The sequence below is a fragment of the Molothrus ater genome, chromosome 2 (genome assembly GCF_012460135.2).
Source record: "Molothrus ater isolate BHLD 08-10-18 breed brown headed cowbird chromosome 2, BPBGC_Mater_1.1, whole genome shotgun sequence".
NCBI classification, from domain to species: domain Eukaryota; kingdom Metazoa; phylum Chordata; class Aves; order Passeriformes; family Icteridae; genus Molothrus; species Molothrus ater.
In genome coordinates this window covers 8,106,989-8,125,725 of record NC_050479.2, presented here as the reverse complement: position 1 = coordinate 8,125,725, position 18,737 = coordinate 8,106,989, and the positions used below count along the sequence as shown (strand labels likewise).

Below are 18,737 nucleotides of genomic sequence, written 5' to 3'. Positions count from 1 at the left end.
AAGGTATCATTCACTAAAAGATATTTAAAATTAGTTTGAAGCATCCTTCAGCTGAGCAGGGCTTAGCTGCCAGAGCTCTGCAAAGGCAGGGAGGCAGCATGACTGGAAGTCACTGTTGTAAGAAGTCAGGAAACCAACTTCAACTCCATAAAAATTTGAGAATACTCATCCAAGAGGACAAATGGTTAAATGACAGAGTAACTCCTAAGGATAGACATTTTATTCAATTACAAGAGCCTTCAGTCGTTACTGACAAAATTATCTACAAACATCCAATTCAGGAAGTTAAGTGTGAGGTTGTTTCTTTTTTGGATCATCCTCTCCAATTTTGTGGTAGCAGGTCCAGCTTCTACCTTACCTGCCTCTACAATAAGACAAGAGTCTGTTATTACAGATTACATAGAAGATGACAAAAGGTTCTTTCTTCTACTAAGCTTTGCTTTTGGGACAGAAGAGATGTAGTTCTTGATACAAGAAATGAAGCACCATTTTAAGTAGTTACTGATTATTTTTACAACCAGGAAAATGAACAAACTCTGTTCTGCTCTGATTTGGAACAAACGGAACCCAGAGGATAAATAAATAAATAAAGATTTGTTTGGGTTTTTAAGTTAGCAGCAAGTGTGTGTGTGAGTAACCAAGATCACATGCAGAGATAGTGCAGGAAGTGTGAACATAAGAGATCTGATCAGTAACTACACAGGAGAGGAATAAAGTTTAAGATGATACAACATCCAGTTTAAGATTTTTTAATCCAGTTTATTAAATATTGCTTTTTGGGGACATGTTTACAACAAGCCCAAATAAATTGTTTAAGGATTCAAAGCAGTCATATTAAAATACAGCTTCAATATAAAGTTTGTCACAGTTTTACAGTATTCAAAAATGACAGACCTGCCTTAAAAAAAGACTATTACACCAAAACATAAGAAAAACAGAAAAACAAACAAGTTTGGCATTTTCATAATCTTTATAGTATAAAACAGAATATTAAATCTATTACCAGCAAGCTGATACTTCAATCTATTACCTAGTCTGAAGTGTCTCCCATTAAAACACACTATACAACAGCACTATACAAAAGTCGTGGTGATACTCATGTGATGAAAGTGCATCCCTGAAAGTTTGCCAGTTTATAGTTAGCTCTTAGAAAAAAAGGTAAAATTAAAACGTCCTCTTTTAACTGAAGGCTTTATTTTATTTTTTTTTTAATTTTTTTTTGCTGTTTTTTCTCACTTTCAGCCTTCTTTTAAAAGTGTCTAGGGACGCCCCCCAGGGGGCAGCGTAAGATTAACCATCAAATCACGAACGGCTGCAAATATTGTGCATTCACCTGGAACAGGGAAAAGAGACAGGTTAGCACCGCGCCCCGGACAGCCCTTCCTCACTCTGGAGCAGGGAAAAGAGACAGGTTAGCCCCACACCCACAGCCCTTCCTCACTGAGCCCCCTGAGCCCCCAGGCCAGAGCCCAGGGTCCAGAGGCTGCCACTCCCACACCCCAGCAACCTCCAGGGATGTCGGGATTTGTGGGAGCTACCTGCTGAAGGAGCTCCAGCTTTCCCAGCAGGACTGCTCTTGTTGCTGGTGGAATTGCAAGTAGCTCTTAACTCTTAATTGTTTTTGAATGTCAAGATTGAATCTATGCTAGAATTGATTGCACATGGACTGTGGTCCGATTTTTTCTGTATGTTATTAATTAAGTGCACCTCATCTTAAGAAAAGAAAACCCCAACTTTTTCAAATTTTATTTCTATTGATTACAAGCAGAAACTAAATATTTTGAAAGACTCAAGTCTGAAACAGCTGGAAGATGTTTTCTGTCCTAAGCTTAGTCTTGGAAACATTTCTAATTCCAAGACTGGGCAACAGCCAGGAATCTGTTTCTTTCAACCAAATTGCTCTGGCTCTACCCTTAACATCCAAACTGCAAAATAAAATACAGAGCAGGTGGACTTTGTTTCAAACAGCTGAGATTCAATACTGAGAGGAAAAACCAGCCACAGCTACCCCAAGTTTTAAATAGCACTTGTTGACAAAAACACACACGTTTTGAATAGCTTAAAGAAGTTAAAACCAACAGAAGCGAAAGGGTTAAAGAAGAACAACAAAAGATGAAGCAACAGGCAGCTGTGATTTTCATCTACTATTTCCTGCTAAGAGAATACAATTAGTAGCCACTGTTGTACCCTGGTCACTGTGGGCTGAATTTTTCCTGCATATTTCAAGAAATATAAATTAGAAGACATTGAATTTTGCTGCTGAAGGAGCAACAGTGTGAGCAGAGAGATAAGAGCAGAGCCTGTTGGGATGCATTAATCTGAACTGCCAGACTAGGGATTCCCAAGATTATTTTGGGTAAGTCATTATCATATCAAAGCTACAAATCTGGACTAAATACCATCCACTGCATCACTGAAAATCAGACACTGAAAAATGTTTAGTTGTGAAGTGCTTTAAGAATCATCACGAGTCCCTTGAGCTCCTCTCTCAGGGTCATCTCCAGCATCCGTAGGGACTTTAATTTCCTTACCAGATTGATGTCCACTACATACTGTAGGTTTTGGACTTACAGCTCAAGTTTAAACTTATTATTGCAGGGCATTGATTTCCTCTCAGTTCATGCAAGTATTTCCCCAAAGTAAAGTATTTTCTCCCATGGAGGCATAGGTAAAGGGGTCTTAGACAACGTGTACTCACAATGAGTCAACACTTTACTGTTAAACACAGCAGAATGTGTTTGCCCACAGATCTGAAAAGAAAACTCTTTCAAAAGAACTTACTTTTCAGGCACTACCATTTTATTAAGAGGAAAATTAAGCTGAATACAAAATACTTTCTCACAAAGAGAGAAAGGTAAAAAAGATACAGCCAGAACAAGGCAACACTGATTCCAGGTTACAACGACAGTGCCAGTAACATCAGCTGTGCACGATGGGAGGCCCTGCTCCTTCCTGACTCAAACAGTGAAAAATTCCCTTAACCAAGCAGATTGCAATTAGTGCAGCAGAGAGCTAACAGGTAGGAAAGACAGGAAAATCCTGGGTACAGCACAGGAGCAGCAGAAGAGAAAGGAGCATCAGACGACAAAGGACACACATCTGGGATCTCCCATCTCCTGCTGTTTTAAGAGAAGTCTCCCAGCTATATACCTTCATCTGTTGGCTCTCCTATCACCTTTCAATGGTCAAGAAAAGAAGGTATTCTTGTTGCTATAACAATGTATGTTTTGACAACAAGAACAGAGGAAATTGCATTTCAAGTGTCCTCAGGGAAGATCCTACTTTTGCTGGGTGATGGTGGAAATAAATAAAATCATACAGACTAATTCTTTCTTTTGGAAGTTAGAGGAAGGACTACTAGAAATTTCCTCTGCTCAGCCAGCTACATTTTCCTTTGCCTGGACAAGGTTCTGCTTGTGGCTCCAATGCTTTTCCTATGCTTTTTCCCCATCTATACTTTGCTCCCTGTAGTGGATTCCAAAACTACTTCAAAACTTGCACAACAAACAAAAATTGTCCATTTTGATCTATCTAGTGACCATCAGAAAACATCTCACCACGCATCTCCAGAGCACCTTTGACAGTTACTCGCTCTGCCTGTGGTATTTTGTGGAGGGTTTACTTTAAAGCACAACTCAGGGCAATAACGAACAGCAAAGCAACAACCTACCCTTCCCCACACCAGGGGAAATCTGTGGGGAAGCACCTTCCAAAAGCAACACGTGAAGTTTAGTTAATGTATTTTGAAATAAAAGTGCTATACAAACAACAGCTCTTTTCCACATACAGAACTCCTACAGGGAACTCCACATGCTCTCAAGGTTATTTTCTCTCCTATTTACCTACACTATTACTACATGTTAAACAGAAAGTGCATATTAATTTAAATCCCATCACAAGTTTCAGAAATGTATGCATATCCACACCAATTTAAGGTAAACATTTCTCATGTTCTACCAATTGAAATAATCCATCAAGCATAGTTAAAATTACTGCATAACAACGAGATGAATAATTATACAAAAGAGAAGTAAGAGTCAACTTCTGGATTCACAACTTCCATCTATTCACTGGGTTACTGGAAAAAATTATGTTCTTCATCAGAACTGAAAGTTACTTTTCTTATGAACCATCCGTGTACTAGGACCCCAAACCACTGCTTACAGACAACATGCTGCCCCCAAAGGACCTGCTACTGTTTTTCCATGTTTTAGATAATAAAAGAAAAATAAAAGGTATGATAAACAAGAGGGAAAGCAAAGCACAACGCTGCTCACAGTGCACTACCTACAGGCCAATGAACACTCAGAACAACCTAGCTCAAACACTTCACAGCACGTCTGGTGGACAGAACTGTATGCACCTCTGCTAGTGGACACACTGACAAAGGAGTATACAACCACTGCAATTAGTTTTAAATCATTCACAGCACGTGGACAAGTTCTGGTAACTATTTTAAGATCCCTTTACATGCTACTGTTAAGCTGAGTAACTTCATAATTAACCATGAAAACTGACACTTGGCCATAGCATATTTCTTGTGACTCATTCTAGGCCCATTTGTCAAAAAGTTTGACTCTTACTGAGCAGCAAGAGTTGGGCCAACAAGAGGTGGGTGCATTCTATCACTTGGGCAGAACAGCAAAACCCAGCCTGAATCATCAGTGCAACCTTCTGCTGTGTTGCCAGTACTTCCTATTAATTATGTATTGCCTGTCACATCAGGAGTTTGTAATCACTAAAGAAGCAAGATAGAAACCAAGAAGAATTCAGACTTAAGAGAGGTTTAGTTTTACACTGGAGATTTGTCACAGATGTCTGAGTGAAGAGAATATATCTACTGGACATGTACAGTACCTGGTCGTGGTGAATTCAGTTCAGCAAACCTCTTTAGAATATTGCTAACCATCATTGGAGCAGCAACAGAAGAGTTCTGCTGCCTGGGAATGTCAGCCTGTTGCGTTGTACCCGAAGCCATATCATAAATAATTGGGACAATAATACTAACAGCTTCCTGTGGGACTGTTGTTTTCTGTGTTAGCTGAAGCTGTGGAGAAACAACCCAAAAAGTGTGTTAAATGAAATGACCACGAACTTCAGTGCAACTTCTGATACAGTTAAACACTCCAGGCCTACAGCATGTACTCCCGCCTCCCTGTTTTCAAACATCAATTCTGTAACAGAGAAATTATCAGTCAGGTGGAGACTATTGTCTTCCCAAAAGCACCCCACAGTGAGCATTGCCTCGGGCACAACACTAATGCAGATTTGTTCTGAACATCTCATCCCTCTCTCCTCTCCCAGCACCACTAATGTGCACTTCACCCATCTAGGTGGTTAGTGCCTCAAAGAACAACTAAACACCCACAAGGGGAGCACTTGAAAATGCAGCCCAGAGGGAGCTGAACTTTATATACTGTCAACATCTCTCCAAGAACACGAAACACGAGGAGTTGCTGTGCTTTAGTAGGAAGGAGAGTAGGAACACAAACCAAACTCATTACAAAAGAGATCGAAGCAAATCGAGGATTCCAAACAGCACAACACTTTTAGCTATTACAGCTGTCAGATACAGTGGGTTTATGTTTTGCTATGAACTCATGATGATCTCAGAGACATGCAGGGTTAGAATTTTAAAACAGATAGCTCTACTTACAAAAAACAACATTTTGGATTTCAGCACAACAGCAGGTGTTCCTGGAGGCGCAATTGGTGGAGCACTGGGAGGGATTGTTAAACAAAACTGCACGTTCCATTTCAGCTGACTTGCCTGGTCAGGGAACTGCTCAGAGAGCAGCACAGAGAAAGAATAGCAAAGTTCTCATGTCAGTGACATACACAGCTATGAAACAGGGAAGCACCACAAAGCAGAATGTGCCTCTTTAGCTAAACCTGCAGATGTTGCCAGGTTTAGAGAAATCAGAGTAACTCTGAAAGAACTGAGCACAGTAACTCAATCAGAAAGATTCTGGTCAGTCTATACACGTGCCTGCTGTAATATGTCTGCAGCTCCTTAGAATCATAAGTTTAAAGGAAATTTAAATTTCCTTTAAAAGGAAATTTTGAGCGTTTCCAGGAAAGCTAGTAGCAAAATGAAAACTTCTCCAATAACATTAAATAACTTATGTATAAATTTAGAATAATTTGTGTGTTTGTAGATAAAGACACATCAGTTTTTTTTCAAAAATATAACAACTAAAGTTGTGTGAACTAAATAAATAGAACAGTTGACTTACCAGCTCCAATTTCATGATGTGTACACAGTCCCTGAGGATGTGTGTGGGAGCCCCTAGTAACTTGGTGAAGGCTATCAGGGTGTTTGCTTTAAAAGGTGGTCCTGCAACCTAAAGAAAGACACTATTTAGTAGTGCCTATTTAGATAATAAATATATCATTTAATATGCAACCAGCATGCACAGCTGACATTATATCTTTTGCAGCTCTAACACATGCCAGTGAAAGTCAGCAGGACCACTCAAAACAACACCAGAGATTAAAAGCAAAGCACGAAAACATCAACATGCTTGATTTCAGTACATACCCTTGTTTCAAAGAACTTCTCCAAAACCTGTAACTCCTCTGATTTCCACTGTCCTGTATTTTCAGGTGTTACTTTCAGCTGCAAGGTCTGGTTGGTTTTGGGATTGAGAGCAACCCTGCATTTCAGTGCCTCTGTCTTAAACATTATGACACCTGGTTCATTGGAGTTTATTAACTGTAGCTGCATAAAAAGGAGATTCACAGTCAATTAGTCATTCATTAAATGGCACACACACACAAACACACACACACTCTCACTCCCTCCCCAAAGTGTAGTGATCAACCTCCCTTTCCAGAAAGAAACACATGGTATTTTAATACAGGTAAATTTGCCTTGAGAATTAAGCTTATGCCAGATTTGGTTTCTCTGTCACTGAATCCACGCCATAGAAGTGAAGAGGCACATTTGTCTGTCCCAAACCCTAAAGTAACATTCCCAACTGAGTATTAACTAGTAACTCACTTCCCTGGCTATCCTGCCAAGGAGTGCTATCCACAGTAACCCCGTGGCTGTTCTAGTAAACTCCCAATGGACATGCTAAACCCAAAGAACCCATAGCATCTGAAACTTAGATCATATACTTGGTCATAGACTTGCTATTTTAACAATTACCAAATATCACCTGACCAAATCTAATTTGTGCGGAAAAGAAGTGGAACTAAAAGATTTCTCTAAATTTTGACACTTTAGATGGCAAAAATCAGAAGTAGAGCACAAGCCTAACAGCAAACAGTTATTTTTTTGAAGCATTTCAGTTTATGCCTGATTTGAAAGACACAGAGCAGTCACATACCCACAGGTCCATTCAAACTGAAGCCCTACCGTTTCCTGCTGAATGATCCTCTGAAGATGCCTCCTCATAATCACTGACCCAAGGAATCGCTCAAGAGGGGAGCACAGATAGCTGCCAGCTAGTCCTGGCACAAGCCCAGGGGTAGGAGAGGGCAAGAGCAGAATATTCAAGGCACTGTGGGTGAGGATTGTAGGAATGGATGCAGCCCAAGAGCGCTGAGGTAGTTTCCGAGGTGGAGGCATGCTTGTTGGCATGACTTGGGAACCTGTGGGGACACAAGGACTTGCAGTAAGGGAGGATTTAAGCTGAAACATTAGATACATGTTTCACTTTAATTGCTTCTATTCATATATAAGTCCTCTGGACCAAAGCTCAATCCTTCTTATTTAAGAATTTGCCTGCCTAGTGATAGGCATCAGACAGACAAGGAATTAGTTTTGACCCTGAACCCATGCAAAGAGTCTCAGTAACATTAAAATCCTCCTCCCTTCTCCTCTTTCTGCAGCATGCCAGCAGACAGCAGGTTTGCACAACAAACTCAATGGGATGTAAAAATGGCTAAATCAGTCGTGCAAGAGCACCATTACAAATCTATGATGTGAAAAGTTAGTATTTGGGTTGGCAAATGTGCCTATCATTGCTCTCACTCTGAAGACTTTTCTCTTAGTCATGGAGTTCAATAGTTTCAGACTGATTTCTGCACTTCAACAAAAGCTATCATCAATCCTGCTGACATTTATGCTGTATGCTTTAGGTCACTTTTCCAATTTGTTATTGAAGATTTGAAGTAGGACAGAATCAAGGCTTAATTTCCTTAGACATTTTACTGCACAAGGACAGTAAGGACTGTTAGACTGACACAAAAACTACCAAAAAGAACACAGCTAGAAATGTTAAACATGAGTGTTTCACAGTTATAACACTGATAAAGAAGCCTACTTGTTCCAGCTCGTGGGGAATGAGAGGCATCAGGGACAGGTGAATGAAGGGAAGGGTTGGCTGGTGACATTCCAGGCATCCGTGCTGCTGGTGATGGACCAGAGACCTGGGGAGATCCTGGCCAATTCCCTGCACGCTGACTGGGTGACATCATGGTGTAGGGTGAGCTTGGGTCTATGGTACCTACAGATGTTACAAGACCATTATTATTTCTTTAAAAAGTAAAAGGCTTCCTAATAGAGAAATCTAAAAGAGGCTTACTAAAATCTGTACAGCATGAAAGTGCCTGCAAGCTTTCAGACTACTTTTTACAACCATACAAAACACATGAGTGGGGGCAGAGAGTAAAAATCAAGATACAGACTTCAAGGGTTTCCAGGTTGTATTTTTTAAAAAGTAGAATGCTAAGGAAAATAGTCATGTTCAACAAGTAATGGGTTCTAAGCCAAAAGGAGCTCTTGCCTACAGACCTGGACTTCTACTGCTCCTTGGCAAAGGAAGCCTCAGCCAGACAGTTCCTTATTTATTCAGTATCTTACAGTTATTGCTGCAAAGGTATCTCTGCTCTACAGACTGAGCAGAACCTTAAACCTACTCTGTGGTACATCTCTCTCACTTTGTTCATCTCAACAGTCAAACTGATGTGTGGTAATTATCATCTGAACTGTTCATTTGTTGTGATGTATAGAACAGTTTCCAATGCACTGTGATTACACAAAGGATTATTTTGGCAGCTTTCCAAAAAACCCAACCAAATTAATAAAGAAAACAACCAAAAAGCAGGTTGCTCACACACAGATATGTCAAACCAGCCAGATTTTGACAACATTTTCCCATTGCAAGTATGTGAATTTCTAACCTGTTCCAGTTATTTTTCCAGGAAATGTAAGCAGTGAAAATCCACTAACTAATCTAACAAAAGAAAATGCTCATTAAAAGCTGCAGCCACTGTTCTGCTACAAGACCACATTGAATTTCCCTACATTAGTAAGCAGAAAGAAGTGACTGAGAGTCAATTTTTACCATGTTAGGAACACCTCAACATGCCATGCAGCTACTTTTGACTACTGTTAACAATTAACACTCACATATATGAAAACAGCTACTTGAGCCAATTACAAACCATGAATTTTTCTCAATTACCTTAGGTCTGCTCTGGAAGACTTAATTTTAAGAAGCAAATCCGCCCTCCCTGTTACTACATATACTCCTGCCAGTAAAGAACTCACCATGTGGGCTGGCAAAATTAGCTGTTTGTCCCATTGTGATTCCAAGAGAGGAAGGTGAAGGAGTTGGACCAAAGGATGCTGGTGATGGTGCTCTTAAAGCCCCGCTAGGTGAGCTTGCAGCATGCAAATTTCCTGATCAAAGACATCACATCACTTGACATACACATTTCCCATCTTTCTGTTCTATTTTTTTTCTATCAACTGCTCCCTCCTATTTAGGGAGACAGCAAACAAGATTCAGGAGAATTTGTTTTTGCACTCAATGACTTTATTTTGTACATGCATGACTGTTATATTTTTCAGGTTGATTTACCACACAAAGGAAACTTCCCATGATATCTGGCTTGAAGAATGGCATTTCCCCTGTGCCCAGCCCTTCCTCAAATTTAAACACTTTCAGCTGTTGTTCTACAACAGCTGGGAGCAGAAAGCAGAGCTTTGGTGATGAAAAGCTTTTCTGAAAAAGCAGGTATTGAAAATTAACAGGTTTATGTCTTAGCAAATTATAAACAGTAATGATGAAACACCCCAAATATTACACAGCTAAAGATGGCAGTTTTACTTAATCGGATTTTTTAGCTTCAAAATGTACTTTCAAAAACATGCATGGCAGGACCCTGCTTTTTTTCCCCACAGTGTAAGGTGCATTCTCTTGGCTAGTCTGGGGCTAAACACAGCTCAAATAATAGAAAAAACACACAAGCACAAAGACCTATTTTTCTAGGACAGGACCAGCTCCCAGCCATCCTACCTGGTGACTGTGTGTGCATCATGGACGGGGAGGGTGTCACTGTGTTGTGGTAGGAGGTGGGTGGTGAGGTGAGAGGATATGCTCCAGAGGCTCCTGCCTGTTTTGCAAATGGCTGAAATTGTCAACACAGGACAATTAAAACTTTTGATCATTTTGTACCAAAACAAAAATTAAGTATATGCAGGAGAATACTAATGAGGCTTTGGTCTTACAGGTTCATCCACACAGTTGTTTGATTTTCTAGACTATCTTGTTTAGTGCTCACTGTTTTTTTCAGTTTCTTCTAAAGACATAATACCTCTGTACCTCTCTCCTTTTATCTGTCACCCTGCAACAGCAAAGCCTCCTGACTCTCCCTCCCATCTTTTATCTTAAACAGTTGTTTTCCCTCCCTTAGTCCTTTGCTTCTAGGCAGCAAGTCTCATGTGACCTTCCAAAGCTGCTGTTCATATGCTATGGGCTGTTTACACTGGAATGAGAAATGCAAAATAAATTAATACATTTTGCCTGAAGGGGAATTCTACAGCAGAGTGGGTTTATAGTCTCCCTTTCCATTTTGTTACTGCTAATCCCTTTAGAACATGAAGTTCTTAGAAATCTACTATTGTGGAAGGCAATAAACATTTATTTTGCCTGAAGGGTACCTGTTGCTGTGGCTGCTGTGGTGGCTGCTGGGGCTGGAGCTGTGATATCAAAGAATCCATCATGTCTCCTCCGATAGGAGAGGGTGGGTTATCATCTTCATTTACAGATCGTCTCCGTGCATCCTGGTTGCTGTCAACAAACATGTTCAGGAATGTCTGTGGAAAAAGCACTTTTGTTAGCAGTTTGCCCATTTAAATTTTACTATACAAATGAAGGCAGTATTTGCTAAGCTTTAAAACTACCTTTATCACCTACAGCACATAGGAGACAGGCAAGTCTCTGGAACTAAATACTAGTGGGCATTCATTAATTACAGTGTAATTAGTCTGCAAATATATCAATTAATAAATAGACCTGGCTCTATAACAAGAAATATTTCCAGTAAATAGAAATACCAACATTTTATTCTCTCTTTAAAGATAAGGAAAAGTTTGCAGTTAGAAATACCTTTTCCAGAACAACTCCTGAGTATCCAGAACCTACAGGGCTGTTGTATCACATCTGCAACTGCCCTGTTTAGTTAAGAACATCTAAGTCACTTGCTCCACAGCATTCTTTTCTACCCAGAGGAACCTGCCAACTTTATTGAATTAATTCCTCCTCTACTTTCCCATTTCCATTCTCTTCTACCACTTTACACTGGTATCTACAATCTCCTTCTTTCCATTAACCTTTCATTTGGCATTTTTTAAAGAGGCAGATGTTCAGGATCAGTTAAATGAAATATGAGAAAATCAATATTCAGTTGCAACTGTCAGAAAAAAAACTGGCAAATTAACCTGTTTCTCAAAGGGAGCCATTTTACAGTATTTCAGTATAACTAGCACTGATACAGGTATAATACCTGGTACAGGTATTCTGTCAGTGTGCAGAGATTCCTTTTTAAGAAAGAGTGAACCAGCACTGCATTTAGAGGCAAAGCCACAGGCTCCTGCACACATGCTGATGGGAAGTGTTTTAAAGAGAAGTTTCTGTCTAGAATCATCTGACATGGAGTGTTGTCCCACCTGCAACTTGTGAGCACTGTACTGCCACACAGAACAGTCTGTGAGGAGCAGCTGCTGCTAATCCTGGAGCACACATCTAGCCTAGACACAAGTTTCAACAAAAGGATGCCTGAATACACAGATAAGAAAAAAAAGCCTAGCACTTGATGTTATTTTTTTTCAAAGGAAATGTTTTAATTCAAACTAATTAACAGATCTACCAACAAATCAAAAACTTCCTTCTATGCTCAAAATTTTGGAAGGGCCCGCAGAGCTCCACAAAGAACACCTTCACCAAGCTCTTCACCTCACATTCACACTTCCAAGTGAGAAGCTCATTTATTTACAAGCTGCCAGAAAACACAGGGGTGCTCACCTTTAGCCCAGGGGCGGGGTAGAAGCCCTCGACGATTTTGCTGTTGTCGAAGAGGCTGTAGGCGCCGTCGCGGATGGCCACCACGCCGCGGCTGCGGCAGTAGATGTCGATGCAGTACATGTTCCTGAAGGCCAGCCTGATGTGCGTGGGGGACTGGGGCAGGATGGAGAAGCACTGGTAGGCAGTGTTGGTGCGCTGCGTCAGCCCCAGCATGGGCACGGTTGGGAGTTTGTTGATGGCGTTTAGTGGAGCCTGAGTGTCAAACAAAACCTGGGAGAGAGCAGAGAGTGAGAGGTCAGGTAGCTCATCCAAAAGGAAAGGTCAGGGAAAATGAGGCATAGCAGGGAAAATTTGATGCTTTCTGGCAATGAGATTCATAAACAATAACACCCTTGAAGAGAACAGTTTAATCTGAATTCAGCTCCCTAGTGTATTGCAATTCTCTTGATACAAGATTTGAGAACATTACCTGTAACAACTGCACCACGTTTGGTGTCTTATTAAACATCTCCTGGAGCTGGTGCAGAATTGTGTTATGACAGTTACTGCAACCTGAGTTTGGGCCAACTGTTCCCAGTGAAATATGGAACTTCTGGAGGATGGAGTTCCACTGAATGCTGATCTGCAATGTCACAAACATAAAATGGTCTTGGAAGCTAGAACAAGTAGGTTGTAATAACTTACTTATTCTACTTTTATATTACAGGTTGTAATAACCTGTAATATAAGAGGTTATAGTAAGAGATTATAACAAGAAAGTTGGTCAGATTTAATCTTCCCCCCATTTTCTATGAAATCTCAACAGATTCATAATTCGCCTTCTTCAAAAGCTGCTGAGGCTGTGAAGAAAAAAAAAAAGGCACCCTCAGGTTTAACACCTATTTAGCTGCCTGGATTGTTGGCAATCACAGAACTGGACACTTATATCAGCAACTCAACCAAAAACCAAAAGAATCTTTTCTGCCAAAGTGAGAGAGAGAAAATTAAACTTGGAGAGATTTGTGGTGTGGAAAACTGATTAGTGAGTTGCTGGAGGTGGACTGGTTTTCTTAAGTTACATTACACAAAAATGAGTACTGGATAATATGTAAGGAAGTTAAATGCAAAGTCCATACTGCTGCTCTGGCTACTTACATACATATAACATACATATGTACGTATGTATACATATATATATATATTTACACACACTTCCCATGAAAATGCATGTAAAAATACTTTTTAAAAAAATTCAGCTTAGAAAATGAACACACAAAGGTCCCAGGAAGCAAATTTCAAGTGTATGAAGCTACTTCACATCAGTTGCACCCAAAACTATATTCTTAATCTGAAATAAACGTGCACTTACTTCCTCCTCTACCTTGCACTTAACACAAAGATGTGAGCAAGTAATCAGTTATTTAATTAATAAGTTGCAAATTCAAATATTACAGAGGAAGCTAGAGTTCTGAACAAGGTAACAGCATTGCTACAAAATAATCAATGAATACCTCATTGAAAGCACAGCACCATATTTAAAACTTTATTAGTCCTCTCTTTTAAGGCAGAATTAGGCATTCAGTTTACACATATCCATCCATATATCCCAGTACAGCAGTGAGCAGTAACAACACTTACACAAAGTTTTTCAGAAAAAGGCTGCCACACCAGCTTTCATCAGTCAGAAGCACACAACTGTCCTTCCCACAATATAAAACATCTAACAGAAATTCTCAAAACCACTGAACTTCCAGCAGCGCAGCAAATCAGCAATGTGGCACCCTCTGTCTTTTCTACATTCATCTACATTAATTCCACTACAAAGAAAAATTGTGCAGCAAAATTCTGAGAAGTCTAAGCCTACACATTCTGTTTTCAGTCATACATTTGAAGCCTATTTAGGAGTTACTCACTGAGCTCCCCTTGGTAGTTCCGTAACAAAGGATAAGTTTTCGATAGTTGTAGATCCGAACTTCTGAGAAAACGTTTAAGTGGTTGGGGATGTCTGTGAAGAGGGGAGGGAAGAGAGAGTGAGAAAATTACAGTCATCTGTGAGCCCACCACTTTGACAAAAAGGAGGTGATTTCTGTACCTGGTAAGGACCGTGCAAACTCCAGGACACACTCGTACAGCCGAGCAATACTGTTCCAGTCATTGAGGAACATCTCGACCACCTTGCGCCCTCCAACTGGTTCAGACAACTGGTTCTCATACGTCAGGTAAACATGGCGGGTTGGTCCTGCAGTGTGAGGAGATGGGAAATACTGATCAACCCAGTGGTTCCTGAGCTGTGGTTTACAGACTGTAAAGTGGCAAGTGACCAGGAAGCACATTGAAATAACAAAAATGCATCAACTCAGCAGTCAGAATTTTGATCAAGGTACACTACGGTTTATTAGAAATCTTAGAAGCAGACAGCTGTCCAGTTACACCAAGACACTAAAACTACTGGACCAGACAATGTAAACTACAAAGCAAGAAAATTTACCAGTGTTCCTCAATGAAACTTGCCTTGTTCCCTGGATGAAGTGCTGTTCAGAGGGCAGTTTGCAAACACCAGCTCGGCCACCCACGTGCGATTATTTCTACCTTGTAGTCGGAAAGTGCAATCAAGAAGAGATCGGTCCAGAGCCTTCTGCGTTTCCTCGTTTACACCTTTACAGGGAGGAATTCTATACATGACAAAAACAGAATCTCCATTAGACACAGTGCAGTTCCACAAGTAACAACACTACCTTCTACCATTTCCTGAAGGACTCTCAAGGGACATGAAAGAATGAACAAATCAACAGCAAAGGCAGCTGGACTGCTCAGTGAGATAACCTGTTCCTCTTCAAGGACTGTAATAAGTGTGTCACAAAAGCACTCTGAGCTAAGACCACTTTTTATACAGGATTCAACACCTGCAAATTACAGACTGTTAAAGGATCTCTTGAATTGTCCTTATCTCCTGGTGAACTAAGAGCTCACCAATATAAAGCTCTTATACAGAGGAATAAGCCAAAAAAGATGAAAATAACTAAGTTCTGTGGCAATCTGAATTCATTTGCCTTGTAGAACAAGCTTGCTCTACACGCAATGAACACCCTGGCAGTTCCCTTAGTACTCACTAATTTATTCATATCCCAACGTGTGAATTGAGCTCAGGGGACAGACTAAATAAAGCTTAAGTAAAAACATGCCAAACTCTTTTTCAAATTCCTTGAGGATCTAGCCAGAAATCTCATGTTCTACCCTTAACTTCAGCTCACAAGTTCTCTGCTCATATGCAAAGTTAAAAAGGTAGGGCCTGATGCATTTGGACACTGCTGCCTTTATGTCACTGTACATTTTTGCAGCAGAAAAGGAGTTACAAAGGTTTCACTCTAGGAGGTGTCTTTGGGGTTTGTGGTTTTCTGCTTTAAACTTTATTTGTTGCAGATCTAGTTAGTGGCTGCTTGTGGCTGGATTCCTCAGGGTTAACACAGAGGCAGATACTATTGGCCTGCTATTAAGAATTTCAATATAACTATTTCAGTAGCCTATATGATACAGAAGAATAGTAAATTTGCAGATGATGACAAACTGAAGGGAGCACTTAACATGCTGGAGGTCAGGGCTGCCCTTCAGAGAGATCACAGATGGCTGGAGGAACAAGTTAACAGGAATCTTATGAAGTTCCATGAAAACAAATGCAAAGTCGTGCACTTGGGCCTAAATATCCTATTAAATTACTGCATGATTCTCAGATATTTCCTCTACAACCTCTTCACCATGCAATTGTCTTTTCTGGGATTCCTGGCATTTTCCTCTGCAGTTTCACATAATTGTCAAATACCATATGGAGTATGTAGGCCTCTGATCTGATCTAAAATTGCATGAATCATGAATCATCACCACTTCTTCCTTAGCACTGCCTGGATTTAAGGATGGAGGACTGTCAAACTGTTTTCAGAGCCCCTCAGTTTAGGCTAATGAAGTGAAAAAATTGTAGTTGGCTTAGTCTACTCTAATTTTCCCCTTTCTCTAGCACTGCTTCACATCCAAGTAGAAGACACACAGTATTAACATGCCTCCAAAAAAAATAAAAGGAAAAAAAACCCCAAAATAAAAAACCAAAAATCCTGTCCCTGTCCTGATATTCTTATTGTTATCTCCAAACAAGCCTTTTTTCCCCTCTCAAGTGTATGTACAGTAATAAATGAAACACAGAGAATATCCTCTTACTTTAATAAACGTATTGCATGGCTGAAGCCATCTCCTTCTACTTGTACTCCCTGGTGAGGAATGTCCATATTGGATAACTAGGAGTGAACAAGAAAAATGTTATTCCAAGTAAAAAGGCAAGCAAAGAACTTGCAACATTTTCAAGGACTTTTTTATTTCCCCCTGAGGGTGACAGATGTTTCACATCCTCAAGCACTGGAAAGCCAAAAAACAGTCTGTGCAAATCTGGTATAAAGTTATTTCCCAACCCTTCCCACAAGTGCATCTTTCATCCTCATGTTCCCTTTTCCCTCAACTTTTCAAGCTTTTTGCAGTGCTTTGTACCAAGAGAAGCAGCTCTAACAAGTCAGACTAGAGCAACACAGTGCAGAAGACTGAGTCACCCGGGCTCAGCTGGCAGGGGAACTCCAGAGTGAGCACATGACCACAATAGTCACATCTAGACACCAAAATCAGGAGCAGGGGAGGGGAAGAAGGGAAAAAAATATTTTTTTAATACCTACCTCTATCCGAAGCCCTATAAAGGGCATATTTGTATCACACATGGCTACAATATGAGCTAGCACTTTATTGAAGGCACACATTTCTCCCGACCGTTTTGGTTTCTTGGGTTCTATGGAGCATGGATCTCCAGATAACTAGAATTAAAATAAAGACCAATGTAATTGCATATTTGGAGTAAACACTGAAGATATGTCAGAGAATAACCTCATTCATCTAAGTGTTAAATGAATCACACTCTAAGCAGACTCTTGGAAGGATCCACTTCAGGACTGAAACAATTCAGTTAAAGCCTGTACTTAAAACAGTACTTGTAGATCACTAAGCCATGTCAGCCTGGCCCCAAGAAATAACTCTTATCAGCCCCTGCAAGTCCTTCAAAATCCACACATGGCCCAAAGTGTATCACCCAGATAGCAGCACTCCACATGTACAATATACACACTTCTCTGCACAGAGCTCTGCCTTGGCTCTGAGAGCAGCGGAGCAGGCCTGGCATGAACTGAAGGACAACTGTTACAAAACACTTTCCCAGCATCTCCCTAGGGAAGCAGTCCAAAGGAAGATGTCAGTCATACAAACACTGGAAACATGGCTACTAAAGCTGGAATTGATGCTCAGAACGTGTGTTGAGCTTTCATGCTCTGTAACCACCCCAGTGGCTTTTGGAACACGTACCTTGCGCTTGACACCACTTTTCATTTGTTTGCCACTTTTTGTGTCCAGTACCAACTCTTCAATGTTTGGTTTGAACTGCTGTAGTAAAAGTGCAGTGGCAGGGCTGTCATCTCCTTCAGCATAGCTCACAGACAGAAAATGGTACTTGTACTCTAGCTCTGTAGGGTTGCCAGGAACATCAAACATTTCTACAACCTGTATTTAAACAAAACAAATTGAGAAGATTCTCAAGCTAAGAGTAAGCCTAATTCAGTTCCTATCCTTTCCTTTTCAAAGAACAGACATTAGTTTTTTTCAATCTATTAATACTGTGGATAGGAAAGGTATCCAAGAAGAGAAGAAAGACCAAATCTTTCAGGAAACACAGAGAATGGGAAGGTTGCTGAGTAATAAATCTGTATGTGCCTTCTTCTGTATGAGCCTGAGTGCTTAACAAACCCAGAGGAGAAGGGAGGGAGAGGAGAGAATTAAGCATTACATCAATCACTTGCTAATGTCAAGAGTTAACAGTACAACAGACTGCCTGGGATATCCATGACAGGGAGCAAAAGACAGAAGCACTTTTCAGTTACTTACAATGTAGTACTGGGGAAGGCGAGTGAGTTTGATGAACAGTTTGTGTTTGGAAAGGTTTCCCACTGGGTGGCTGGCATAATTAGCTAGCTGAAGAGTTTCACTGCTCACTGTAGGCAGATGTTTTATAGACTGTTTGCAGCGCTGCTGTCCAAGCCAGAACCTTGCATGGAAATAAAGGTGTTAGTACCCTGAGATGGTTTCATGATTCTAATACACTGCAGTGTATTAGAGCATTAGTGTCAAATCAGGAGTCAGTCATATTCTAAGCCAACATCTATCACTGCATCACAAGTTAAATAAAGAAAAATCACATAGAAAATATCATTACTTCGTATTTTCTTATCACTATCTTTACATCTTGTCTTCAGCTTAACAGACAGCTGTTAGTTCAAGAAGAAAAGCCCTGAAATTATTTGCTGAATAAATTTTTATATACTACAATATGAAATTACAAACATAAAACATAGAAGGAAAACATAAAAAAACATGCAGATTGCAATCATCTGACAATCTGGAATCTTCAATCACGTTTTGGTA

The 18,737-nt window shown here is 40.3% G+C and overlaps 1 protein-coding gene across 1 annotated transcript in view; it reads right to left on the bottom strand.

Moving 5' to 3' along the window:
• Nucleotides 1–738: 738 nt before the first annotated feature.
• Nucleotides 739–18,737, bottom strand: part of MED14 (mediator complex subunit 14) — a 34,672-nt gene continuing 16,673 nt past the window's right edge. Inside the window, exons 13-31 of the mRNA XM_036381920.1 lie at nucleotides 18,201–18,360; nucleotides 17,625–17,819; nucleotides 16,949–17,083; nucleotides 16,446–16,522; nucleotides 14,751–14,911; nucleotides 14,332–14,478; nucleotides 14,153–14,244; nucleotides 12,730–12,882; nucleotides 12,261–12,530; nucleotides 10,898–11,053; nucleotides 10,254–10,365; nucleotides 9,503–9,634; nucleotides 8,274–8,456; nucleotides 7,364–7,599; nucleotides 6,542–6,721; nucleotides 6,237–6,344; nucleotides 5,657–5,782; nucleotides 4,858–5,047; nucleotides 739–1,333 (exon numbers count right to left, since the gene is read on the bottom strand). Of these exons, the coding sequence (XP_036237813.1) occupies nucleotides 1,260–1,333; nucleotides 4,858–5,047; nucleotides 5,657–5,782; nucleotides 6,237–6,344; nucleotides 6,542–6,721; nucleotides 7,364–7,599; nucleotides 8,274–8,456; nucleotides 9,503–9,634; nucleotides 10,254–10,365; nucleotides 10,898–11,053; nucleotides 12,261–12,530; nucleotides 12,730–12,882; nucleotides 14,153–14,244; nucleotides 14,332–14,478; nucleotides 14,751–14,911; nucleotides 16,446–16,522; nucleotides 16,949–17,083; nucleotides 17,625–17,819; nucleotides 18,201–18,360 (2,887 nt within the window). The 3' untranslated portion in view covers nucleotides 739–1,259. The remainder of the gene's footprint in view (nucleotides 1,334–4,857; nucleotides 5,048–5,656; nucleotides 5,783–6,236; nucleotides 6,345–6,541; nucleotides 6,722–7,363; nucleotides 7,600–8,273; nucleotides 8,457–9,502; nucleotides 9,635–10,253; nucleotides 10,366–10,897; nucleotides 11,054–12,260; nucleotides 12,531–12,729; nucleotides 12,883–14,152; nucleotides 14,245–14,331; nucleotides 14,479–14,750; nucleotides 14,912–16,445; nucleotides 16,523–16,948; nucleotides 17,084–17,624; nucleotides 17,820–18,200; nucleotides 18,361–18,737) is intronic.